This window comes from Sceloporus occidentalis, unplaced genomic scaffold (assembly GCF_023333645.1).
Source record: "Sceloporus occidentalis isolate IW3139 unplaced genomic scaffold, rSceOcc1.0.p SCAF_9, whole genome shotgun sequence".
Lineage (NCBI taxonomy): Eukaryota > Metazoa > Chordata > Lepidosauria > Squamata > Phrynosomatidae > Sceloporus > Sceloporus occidentalis.
Window position 1 is genome coordinate 44,898,630 of NW_028316989.1, and position 12,986 is coordinate 44,911,615.

At 42.5% G+C, this 12,986-nt stretch overlaps 1 protein-coding gene across 1 annotated transcript in view; it reads left to right on the forward strand.

Annotated features, from left to right (window-relative positions):
* Nucleotides 1-12,986, forward strand: part of LOC149307438 (A disintegrin and metalloproteinase with thrombospondin motifs 17-like) — a 119,997-nt gene that overhangs the window by 23,712 nt on the left and 83,299 nt on the right. The window contains exons 5-7 of the mRNA XM_089539168.1: nucleotides 4,483-4,566; nucleotides 5,289-5,446; nucleotides 12,836-12,879. Coding sequence (XP_089395294.1) covers nucleotides 4,483-4,566; nucleotides 5,289-5,446; nucleotides 12,836-12,879 — 286 coding nt within the window. The remainder of the gene's footprint in view (nucleotides 1-4,482; nucleotides 4,567-5,288; nucleotides 5,447-12,835; nucleotides 12,880-12,986) is intronic.

The following is a 12,986-nucleotide window of genomic DNA, read 5'->3' on the forward strand; positions in this document are numbered from 1 at the left end:
TCTGCGGGCTCTTAACATTAATCACATGGTTGAGCAACAACTTCAAGAGACCCGAAAGTGTACCCTTAGAATTACCCATGTCAGTCTGTGGTCTTTCCTGAAATAGAGGCAAGTTCGTTTTGAAACTCCCAGTGAAAATATGCCCTGTTTTAAGAAGTATTTATTTAGGTTGACCAAACAGCAGATTGCAGAATGAAAGTTCTTTTTAGCGCCACTGTTTTCTGGTCTTGGCTGGCTTTCTTCAAAACCAGAGGAGGCAGAAAGCCACTCTTAAATTGCAGGTCACTTCTCCCATTAAGCACGTTTGATCGGTTAAAGATCACCCAGTTTGATATAACTGGATATACTAATTGCTAGTGGGCTTGTAGTCTCCAAGGGCTAAGGTTATTAGTTGCTATTATTGGAAGGCGAGGGTTTTCTTTTTGGTTGCCCTATAACAGGAACAAACTATAGAGTAGAAATTGCTAGACCTAAATAGTATGGAAAAATTGGCTCTATAGGGCTAGGAAGGATAGGACAAGAAACAGAGGCTGAAGGAATATGGCAGCTCAGAGGTGTTTGCTGCTGTTATGCTCCAACAAGGTTGACTCCCAACTTCTGGTGGCCATATTATAGGTTTTGCTATTGCCTTCCTCCAAGGATGAGAGAATGTGACTTGTCCAGGATCACCAATGGCTTTCCATGGCTGAGCATAGCATCCAGAGTCCTACTTAAGGTTGCCAATTCATGATGTTCTCAGGTGCTGAGTTTTCAGAGCCAAAAACACGAGTCCTAGAGGTGGCCCCTGGAGAGGTCATTAAGCATTATGCCTTAAGTACCAACTGCAGTTCCTCACCTGCTTGGAGAGGCAAGATAAGAAACATTTAATTTTAGGTTATTTGCTTCTAGGCAGAAGGTGGATGCAGAACAGGGTGTGTGTGTGTGTGTTTGAGAATTCTGGCACCACAACTGAAAGGAAGGCGGCAACTAATTAAGTAAATACATAAACCCTGTGGAGAGTCTTTGTAACAGATGAATTAAGCATTGCAAATTGTAGCAAGCTACTGTTCTACTAGATAAGCTGGAGATTTGCACACATCCCTTTCCTCTTGCGTGGCGCTACCAAAACTGGAGAATTTGCACTTTTGGGTACTTCCACCCCGATGAAAAAATCAGCATCACCTTACATTTAAGTCCACACACACACTTTGAAATCACACCAGCACAAGCAGCCATGCAATTCCCCCTGGCAAACTTGCTGTTTTTCGCCTTTCCAGAATGCATCAGCCTATCAACCAATAGCCCCTATGGTTTGCCAGTCAATCCAATGACTACCATGCACTCTGATCGCATGCCTCTCCATCCAGTACCCTTTCCCCTTTGCTGCCCCAGTGAGGGAGAGGGAGAATTGTGAATGTACACACAAATAGTAGTAGCAATAGCCTTTACATTTCTGTACCACTTATCAGTGAACTCAGCACTCTGTAAGCCAGTTGCCCCCAACAAGCTGGGTACTCATTTTACTGACCTACGAAAGGATGGAAGAATGAGTCAACCTGGAGCCCTCTGGGATCGAATTCACAATGTTGTGGCTGCAGGACTGGCATTTAACTTCTGTACTATCAGGGCTCCAGATGATGGAGAGAGAGAAAATGAAAATGGATTTTATTTATCTTCCATTCATGAAACTATCCAACCATCACAGCAGCGGTGAGGGTTAGATTGGGCTTTCTCTTCCTCCCCCCTCCATCTAAGTGTTGTGTTTGTTTTACTGCTTCTTCCCCCCATCAGCATTGTCTCATCTTTGTTTTGACCTCAGTGACTGGAGCACGTGCGTTCCCTTTTCCTCCCCGATCTTTTACTTGCTCACTCATGCAATTGTATGCACTCCCTCCTCCCCCGTGTATACATTGCAGATCTCTGCACAAACAAATGATATCTCTGAGTCCAGGTGAACATGCGGCAAGAATATACCCTTAAGCTGCCCCGATTTGGCAGCAACAGCCTTGATTAATCGTCTGTCATCCCACTTTTTCAGCTGCTTTGAATATGTCCATGTTCTCTCTGCTCTTTCCACTATGCCTCTTTACCCCCAGATCATGTCAGTTGTTGCAAATTGAGTTCAAAGTGCAAAAGTAGTTTGAGAGGTAACATCTTGCCCTTCCCAGTAGGCTCAGGCAAAATCAATCTGCTGCAACCTCTGTTCACTTCATTAATAACTTTTGCCTTCTTGACCACACTTTGATGTAGTTGGCTCCATGTGTCCAGGTTTCCATCTGTGAAATGTTCGAGGGCGTGTAACAAGCCTTGTTCACTCTTTGCGAATGACACCAAAGACACCTTGGGGGCTAATGTGATAAATGAAAAAATGGTTGGTTCATCTGTGGAGGACCAAGTTACAGTGTTGTATTTGTAGCTTCCTACTTCCCCAAGCAATGTGAGGTTGCAGGAGGAGCTCCTCTTCTTTGTCAGGGAGATGCACATATTCATGTTGAATCCAGCAGAAAGACAGATGTAATCTTTACTGCAAACAGTACGCATATGACGTTCTTGCTCCTTTCCAGCCAGCTGCAAACTTCAAATTCCTGTCTTTCTTGCTGGCTACATTCCAGTGGCAAATTTTTATTTCCATCCTCCATACCAGCGGGTGAGGTGTGTCCAGTAGCTGATAGCTGCTCCCTAAGGGAAAACGCCAAAGCTCCTTGAATTCAAGCATCTGCTAGATTTCAGTACCTGCAAAAGAAGCTATGAGCTAAAATAAACAAAATTAGCCATTAAGCGTCTATACTAATTGGGGGGGGGGGGGAATATTATAGGCATCAAAGGCCATGAAGAAACCAGCATTAGTCTGCAAACGTTGTCATCATCCACTAACCATCAAGGAAATTAGAGAAATAAAACAAGTTGCTTATACTATGAAATGTTTGTTTTGAGGGCAAGCGCGGTATAGTATCATTTACTCACTGGGTGACTTTGGGTGTGTCACACTTTCTCAGCCTCAGAAGATGGCAATGGCAAACCTCCTCTTGAAGAAACGTGGCCAGAAAACCCTATGATAGGTTCACCGCAGAGTTGCCATAAGTCGATGGCATACAACAGTAACAACAACATAACTTTAGAAAAGCCAACTCATGCTTATTTTTTGCACCTTCTTTGCTGGGGAAGAACATAATCTCATGTACAGAAGATGCATACGCTTTAAAAACATTTCTCCCTCCTCCTTCATCTTCACTTTCCTTTGAATGATTGATAAAAGTCAATTATGAGTCACCTGAACAAGCAAGGAATGAAAAATATCATTCTGGCCTGAATTAAATATCTGTAAGAAAGATGAACTCTCTGGCCTGGAATGTACAGTCTGGAGATAACCATATAAACTAGTTTCCTGCGGTGTGTCTGTGCTTCCTAAAGTAAGCTTTGTGCCATTCTGTCCTCACTTGTGTTTCTGTTCGGTTATAAAGCATAGGAATAACACAAGGAAATTGCTTTTCCAGTCTATTTCCTGTAGTCCAAAATACACCATTATTTTGTTTTACTTTCTGATGGCAGTGATGTTTTCGGTTGTTTCTGACCTGGATAAGTCACAGTGTTTCGAATTATCTCTGTGGCTTTAAAACTGTACTTTGACCTCTTTGATGATCATTTCCAACCATTCATTTTCTCCTGAAGATGGATATTTTCCTTTAGCAGCTTCTTTTTTAAAAGGTCTTAAAATCAAACCAAAACAAGAACCCACCCTGTATAATTTATTTTAAACTTTTGGGAGACTCTTTAAAATATCTAGGTATACCTATATATGCCAAGCATATATAATTTACACCTATTTCAACTGATGATTTTTATATCCATAGGCAGATCCTCTGGAAGTGACATGTTCACAGGGAAGCTGCCCCATTGATATGAAAGTTACAAGTTGAGACGTGTGTAAATTTATATGTGCCTAGTGTATGTCATACAACATGGGAGAGTTTGTTTGTTTTAGTATATTGGATCTTGGAGACCTGAAAACCCTCCAGCTAGTAAGGACAGTCCCAATGAATTCTCTCTTGTTCCACTTTTCCAGCTGCTTTTCACCTTTTCAGTTTCAGTGGGTCCTTGGTGTCTGCTGGGGTTTGGGTCCAGGACCCCCGTGGATACCAACATGCATGGATGCTCAAGTCCCATTAAATACAGTGGTGTGGTAAAATGGTGTCCCTTATATAAAATGGCAAAATCAAGGTTTGCTTTTTGGAATTTATATATATAATATATAGAATATTTTCAATTAGTGAATGCTCGAATCCATGGATAAAAATTCAGTGGATATGGGGGGCTGACTGTTTGAGCCGAACCTTGTGGATTAGTATATTTAGGCTGAGTTCTGTCCTATCTGATGCACAATAATCACAGAGGGAAAGAAGAAGCTTCCTTGTTTTAAATCATAAGCTTTTTTAAAAAAAAACGAACACCATTCAGTAGCATGATATATTCTGGGCTTATTTGTTCATTGCTGCTTTTGTTCAGGTGTACAACATGTTCCAGCATCAGAGCCTTGGGGTTAAAGTCAATATTCGAGTGACTAAACTTGTCCTGCTTCGGCGACGTCCTGTAAGTTGCTGCTACATGTTTTGACTCAGCTTGTTGCAGTGCTGTTTTATTTTCTTCAAAGCTGCTGTCTGAAATGGCTACTCTTAATGGATTAAATAAAGTGGGGAGTCGATACTTTCAATTTGGGAGTTGCAAAACCCTTCAGTCCAGTTGTTCGCTCTTCTGGGCCACTATAGTATATTTAGTATATCCTTTTTTCCAAAGGATATTTCAGGATATTTTACTAGGCCATCTGGGTTAAATTTGCCTGGAGGAATTTGGTGGAAGCTTGAAGGAAAATGTCAATACAGAGGGACAGAGGAACGGAAAAATCTGTTGGAGGACATCTTATAAAATCTAGTGGATCGTGGGTGGAACATTGTAGATTATGATTCCACTGGTTTTCCAGTTCCCAGTACTGGATACATGATAGAACATGGCTTTATCGGTTGATCTGGTAAGCTACAGACTAGCTGACAATCCAGTCCTTTTGTTCAATGCACAAGTATAAACAGAAGACATGATGTACTCCTGCAAAACTGCTCTTTGACCAACTTTATTGGTCCTGATAGAGCTGGTTCTTCACTTCAAGGGGAAAAGAGTGGGGAAGCATGTTGGTTTGACACAAAAGATCCTTGGTTTATATTCTATTGATGGCCCAAGGTGTGCTTCATTTCCTGCAGATTTGCCACCTGGGTTGATCCCACTTCTGTCTCTCTTCAATTCCTATTTGTTTCCCGAAGGCCAAGCTGTCCATTGGTCACCATGGGGAGAGATCTCTGGAGAGCTTTTGCCATTGGCAGAATGAAGAGTTTGGTGGGGCAAAGTACCTTGGAAATAATCATGTTCCGGGAGCACGAGATGATACTCCTCCAGTGGATGCTGCTGTCTTTGTTACCAGGTAATAATGATATTCTATATAAAGGAGTCAGCATGGTGTAGTGGTCTGAGTGCTTGGAGATCAGAGTTCGAATCCCAGCTTGGCCATGTGAACCCACTGGGTGACTTGAGGCAAGTCACACTCTCCCAGCCTCAGAGGATGGCAATGGCAAACCCCCTCTGAAGGAACTTGCAAAACCTCATGCCTTAGGGTCACCATAAATCGGAAACAACTTGAAGGCACACAACAATAACAACAACGATTATAGTCAGACTGTTTCTCTTGATTCATTTGGACCATTACTTTCTCTAAGGGGCAGCTGTAGGGTTTTTTTTGTAGGGTGGGTCGGAAATGGCATTGAACAAGATACATGTGCCCAACATTGAAGGTGGATTTCAGAGGCAGAGCTGTGCTAATATGTAATATCAGTACTCAAAAGGATCTTGTAGCACCTTTCACAGAGTGAAAGGAGTTGTAGCATAAGTTTGTGTAGACTTGGTCTCCTTCCTCTGATATGGGAAGTAGACCATGGCCCTGAACAGACAGGCCAAAATAACGCTGCTTGGGGTCACTTTGGAGGTATGCTGTTTAAATGACACATGCATCTTAAGAGGCCAGAAACTACGCCAAAGCTGTGCTCCAGTCCTTAGGATTGGCTTCCAGCCTCTTAGGACACATGCATCATTTAAACAACACACGTACAAAGTGACCCAAAGCAGCGTTATTTTGGCCTGTTTGTTCAGGCTCAAAGTCTACAAAAGCTTGTGCTACATCTTCTTTTGCATACTCAGTTTTAAAGGTGCTACAAGATCTCTTTGTATTTTTAAGGTGGAAGAGGTTCTTAAAGCCACAGATATGTCTGCACCTTCATGCCGTGGGCACTCAGCCACTCTGTACACAATGAGGCCTTTCATCACTCCTTTTTGCTTATTGATAAGGTCTTGGGGAGGGTCTGTCATTTAGAGAGGTTCATAGAAAGTGAAAGAGAGCCAGACTTTTTCTTGTTGCTTCTGACCATGCTTAGATTCATTACAAAGGCACATGCATACTTGTGTCTGAGTTTAAATTGTAGATGTTAGGATTTTGTACGTGTGTTTATTTATTGGATTTATTTAGTACAGTCTTTAAGGAACACACAATTGGATGTTTCCAAGGACAAAACACAGATACTGGGGATAGAATCACATATTTTAATGCTTATGTATTTCTTTCTCTATCATCCTCCCCCCTCAATTTCTGTTGTATAGATTTCAATAGCTTCTTTCAGTTCCCCTGAAAACTCTTAAGATAACTTGCAAATTACAGTTGGAACAGATGAACACACAATATGAAACAACCAGTTGCATAAAAGCAAGGTCAAAGCAGATTATAGGAACAATAGCAGGGCTTAAAGTCCTTACCAGATAGAAAAATCCTAATCAGTGCCTCAAAGACTGAAAAGGAACTTACACTGCCTGCCAATTCGCTTCCGGGTGCAATACAAGGTGTTGGTTATAACCTATAAAGCCCTAAATGGCTTGGGCCCAGGGTACTTGGAGGACCACCTCTCCCCATACAATCCGCCCCGCACTCTCCGGTCGGGTGGGAAACAGCTTCTGAGAGTCCCTGACATGAGATATGTGATGTCTGCACATAGGGCTTTTTCTGCTTCGGCTCCGCAGGCTTGGAACTCTCTCCCTGTTGAGCTCCGCTCAGCCCCCTCCCTAGAGTCTTTTAGAAAAAACCTAAAGACTCACTTCTTCCGCCTTGCTTTCCCCCATGTCCTTTAATTCCACTCTTCTCCTTTTATGTCGTTGTAATTGTAATTGTAATGTAATGGATGTCTTTGGGGCTACTGGTGTTATTAGTTTTAATTGGTTTTAAAGGTGATTGAATGATGGATATTTTTATTGTTGTATTTTATTGCTTAATGTGGGGGGATTTCTTTTATTGGATTTGCTGTTGTATATTTTGACTGATTGTAAACCGCTGTGATCATTGGAATAGCGGTATACAAATAAAGATTCATTCATTCATTCATTCATTCATTCATTTCTTGTGACTCAGAGCATTAGCGCATCGGAAAACAAAGCTGAAGTGGAGCGGGAGAGTTGTGGGTTTCTTCTTGCTTCTTCACATGCTGTTGTAGCACTTCTGTTCTCCTTCCTGAAGGAGATGGTCATAAAAGCATGCCTTTTGTCAAATGGAAGAGAGCAGAAGTGTTACAACAGCATGTGGAAAGGCATGCAGAAAGCCTCTACTCTCCCACTCCATTTCAGCTTTCTTTTCTCATGCAGAAAGCTTTCTTTTAATGGGCCTTCCTTAGTGAGGAGGCCACTGTTTAAAAGGCCCTGCTTAGCCTTACTCAAATTTGGGAAAGCCAAAATATATGGAGGTGGACCAGGTGACTAGCACACAAAACCATTTGGGTACTTGTTCCATTATGTAGCAGATGAATAACTGGATCCTCTGAACTCTCAATGGCCAACCCATGTTTGCTTTAAAGCACATTTTTAAAGGGGGTGCTGTTAAAGGAGAGCATTTTACCCATTTCTCCTGTCAGCTCCCAGAGCAGATACATTGCACGAAATGTCAGATGTTGTGCTTCAAGCAGTTGGAACCGGTCACTCGAGGAAAACCATCAGGACTGTCTCCAAACTAGATGGCTATAGAGAGGTTTATAGTAGTAATAATAGATGGGGAACTCCAGCTGCCACTGGTTTGGATAATGGACTTGAAGATTAGCTCATTTTGTGAGAGAACTGGGCATTGTACCAATGCTGGGCTTCAGCAAAACCACATCCACCCTGCAAAATAAGCCGACAGTGTGTTGCCACAGCCCTTCCCTTCCTGTATTTCCTTTCCCCCCTGTCCTGTTTGAACTTTCCTCGGCATAGAAAAGGACAGTGCGTTGGTTGGAAGACCTCCCGGCTTGGCTCTATTGATTCCTGTGACACAAACCCCAGCATTTTAGGATGCACGTTTTTTTGTATATGTGTGGGTTTTTCTTTTCCTCTTAAACATTGGCTCTCAAAGTACATGCGTGTCCCTGGATGCTCCCTAGACTGTACAGATGGACCAGTGGCAAAGGATGTGGAACCAGGAGTGTGTCCAGCTTGGAAAGCCAAGCCAAAGAAAAGCAGGAGTTGGGTTTCCAATCGCCACAGGGCTGTTGCTTTATTTTGATTTGTCCTATTCTAACTAGAAGCACGCCATTCGGGGTCACCCTCTAAAAAATAACTTCCTTGGATTTCCTCATAGTGTGCTTTGTTTGAACGAAATAGGAGGCAAACATAAATCATCTTTGCAAAGTCCATTGTTTCTGATGCCATCCACAGATGCTGGCGAAACGGCAGGAATAAACTCTTCTAGAACATGGCCACATAGCCTGAAAAACCCAGAAAAAACTATGGATGTTGGCCATGAGAGCCTTCGACTCCATTGGTTCTGCTTATGTGAACTGTCCAAGTCAAAGCAGGGATGGGGAACCATGCAGCTGTCCAAATGTTTTTCAGCTGCAGCTTCCAGCATTTCTTGGTGTTTGCTTTGCTGGTGATGGCTGCTGGGATTCCCAATCCAACAACATCTGGAGCACTGCATGGTTGCCAATCCTGGGCTAGAGAAAGCCAGTATAATGAAGATTATTTAATGAGATGTCATTTTCCTTGTGACAAGATGCACCATCTTTATGCACTTGATTATAATAAGGATTCCATAGGGATATACAGGTGGTAATAAGGATTCCATAGTGATGTACAGAAACTCCCTTGAAAAGATTTGTTATCTTGACCAAAAGTTACTCTTTTGATTTCCTTGATGTTCCACAGCTGTTTTTCCTGTGTAAGATCCAGGGCCTTGCCCCTTCCAGAACTTTTACCAGACTATATATTTTGTGAAAGTCACAAGAGCATTGGGGACTGAGAGAACTGCGGTGGGCAGTTTACATAACATTCAACAAGGGGACTCAGGATTGATGTCTTTTAAATCTGTATTTGAATACAAGCCTGGTGCGCGTGCACACAGAGAGGGTTCTGCATGCCAGCTCTGGCAAACGTGCCATGGATTCACCATGGCTGGTCTAGGGAAACCTGGTACAGTGCACCCGTGTTATATGCGGCTTTGAGCGCATGGGACACAAGGGGCGGGGTGTCCCATTTAAATGAATGGGGCGCACTCCCGTGGCATGCACCCCGTGTGCCACCCCTGCGCCACTGCAGGCACGAGCCCCACTCGTTTGAATGGGGCTTGAGTATCCACGTACTTTCTTTTATGCGGGGGGTCCAGAACGGATCCCCACGTAAGAGAAGAGTGGATTGTAGTACAGTTGCCCCTTGTAATTCGCGGATCTGAGATCTGTAACCTCAAAAATCTGTGGAGGGAAGACTATTTTCACTGGGGTGCATTATCATCTCTACAATAATTCTGCAACAAGATAGGAAAGTAGGCTAGAGTTTGGAGGCTGTAGTCTACTTTAGATATAGGACTGCAGTTTTAATTCACACATACACACACATGAACCCTGTGTGTAAGAAAACTAGCATATTGGAGGCAAGACGTTTATACACTTAAAAATATTTATATGCTGCCTGCCGTATAAATATGTCCCGGTGATAAACATTAATAGAATTATACTACAAATACATATAATTATTATTTTAAAAAGCAATTGTACACTATGATCCATGGCCGCAAGTGAAATGTTGAAATGCCAGCTGTCATTGAATTGGTTAAACTGAATTTGAGCAGTTTTCAAAATATGTTGAAATCGCAATAGAAGTCGGTGCTTGATTTCTTTGTCAGGGACAGATATTCCAGAGAGTGAACATCAATAGGAAAAAAGGCCCTCTCCCTAGTTCTTGCTGGATGCACATCTGCCAGATGTAGCATGAGAAAGGAGGCCCTCTGATGATAATAACAGGTCCATGTGAGAGAAGGCAGCCCCTCAGTTATCCCAAACCTTTGCTGTTTTCGGCTTTGTAACATTCTCTCCAACATTTCACAAGGAGATGTGTGGCTAAGCAACATCAGTGGTCAAGATGGGCAAAGTTATTAATAGGAAAGAACATACAAGCTGGTAGGTTGGTAAAATGAGTATCCAAGCTTGTTGGGGGCAATTGACACACAGGTTGTAAACCACTTAGAGAGGGCTGAGTTCACTATGAAGTGGTATAGAAATGTAAATGCTGTTGCTTCTTCCCTTCCTTAGCTTTTTGATTGCAAGTGACTTTTGCACATGAACTCAGTTTGCAACAACTGAAATAAGTATAGGGGGAATATATATATACTTGGTCCGTGTGTGTGTGTGTGTGTTTGGTACATGTGTGCCATGTGTATTTGGACACACACATGGTCCAATATACTTGGTGTGTGTGTGTGTGTGTGTATATATATGTACTTGATCCATATATATGTGTGTGTGTGTGTGTGTGTGTGTGTGTGTGTGTGTGTGTGTGTCTGTATATACACATACACACACACATGCATATACTTGGTCCTTGTTATAGTGCATGCTACAACATCTTTCACACAGTTAGATCATAGGTGATACAAGATATCTTTGCATATGGATATTTCCAGACTAATGTTGGTTCAATATACTTGGGGTGTGTGTGTGTGCGCGCGTGTGTGTGTATTTCGTCTACACACACACGCATACAATTGGTCCATTTTGTAGTTCATGCTGCAACATCTTTCGCACAGTTAATATTATAGTTGCTGCAAGATCGATATTTCCAGACTAATGTGGCTGTGTTTCTGAGTTTAGAATAGCATCCCAGTTGAGCAGAACTTGTTTTCTCCATTCAAGGAGGTTTTGCAGGGCTGCAGTCCAGAACTGCGCCACCTTACTGCATCTAATGTAAAGAATCATTCTCAGCTGCAAGCATTTTCTTTGTACGTTTCCCTTTCCACTGAGACTTTTTAAGAGTTCCCAGATGGACCCTTGGCATGGAGGGAGAAGATGATTTTGTAGTCCTGGCAGTCAGTCCCGGCAGGCGAATGGGGCTCTGCTCTTTCGACACGGTGGAACGGTGACCTGGGAGGGGAGGAAGGGGGTTGAGGGAATTGCCTGGAACCACCAGCCCCCTTGTCATCATTGTGGTCCCTCCTGAGTGCAAGAGGCAGAAATGCCGTGTTTGTATTTGCTAAGCTAGCGAGCCCCTTAGGGGAAGAGGCTTTTCCAACCGTGGCCTCCCGCCACTTACTCAAAGTTCACAATAAAAGCATCTGTTTGATTTACCAGTTTATATAACATAATAAATCCTTAAATAAACTTCTGTTGAGCTGGCTCTGGGAACTCCTGCAAGGGTGCTCTTGCCAGCTGGGTCAAGAGCAGAATGTCATCAGCTGCTTTGTGGAAGGGGCTTGTATTTCAAGCATTCGGACACAATAAAGCGGCCCTGGATTCCTTTAGCGCACTGATAGACACTTAGAGGTTTGTCTTGTTTCAGCTTGAATTAAATCCCTATCCTGAGAGTGGAGTCTGGGGATGGTTGAGATTTTGGAGCAGGAGGGGAGAAGGATAAAAACATTTGCATTGAATCATTTTTAGTTATTTCACGGAATAACTAAAGAGTTACGCATTGATGCTACACTTTTAAGGCAAATTGGCCTTTCATCTGCCTAGCTGAACTCTGAAAAAGATTGCCTCTGTGTCTTTGCAGCAAAAGCAGGGAGTGGATCTTGTGAATAGCCCCTGACCTGTCATGTCTCAAAGACGTCTCCCTGCTCCAGATCAGGATGGGATGAGAAATCACCAATTTCATGAGCAGAGTAGAAATTGGAGTTCCTAACCCTTAATGGAATTGGTGCAGGATGAGAAAAACCCATGAAGTTCCTGCAGCTTTGCTGGGACATTTTTTTAACCCCTTCCCAACCCAAAGCTGCACAGCTTTCATTGAAAAATGCTCCACTTTTCCACCTGACGCATATTAGATACTGGTTTTTCACACGTTTTCCTCCTTTCTTCCCCACTCAGCCCCAAAATTGTGCAAAAATCATCAGCTGGGAAAATATTTTGTTGGTGGTGGAGGGATGGGGATTGTCTGATTGTTTATTCTGTTGGGATATGTATTGATTATTATATTGCGCTATGCATTTTTATTTCTATTTATTGTAACCTGCCTCAATCCGTAAGGAGAGGCAGGCTAATAATAATAATAATAATAATTATTATTATTATTATTATTATTATTAAACTGGCTGGGGTTAGGGAGAAGGAAATTGCTGGAAAGTTGGCATCTGTGGATTCGAATTCTGGTCTCCAGAGTCCTAGTCCAACCCTCTAACCACTACACTATGCTGGCTCTCAAATAAGTACATCAACAGGATTAATTTGTACAAGGTGATTTTCAATGACATCTGATATGATGCATGTTAAGTATTCATATGGCACGCTCCCTAATTATTATTATTATTACTCATTATTTCTAGGACAGATTTTTGTGTCCATAAAGATGAGCCCTGTGATACAGTGGGTAAGTAAACCTAGATATTGCATCCCATCCGCTGTGTGGTTGTTTCATGTGACAGAGATTTTGGACCAACCTTTTAGTTGCCACCAATTCTAATTCCGCCACTCATA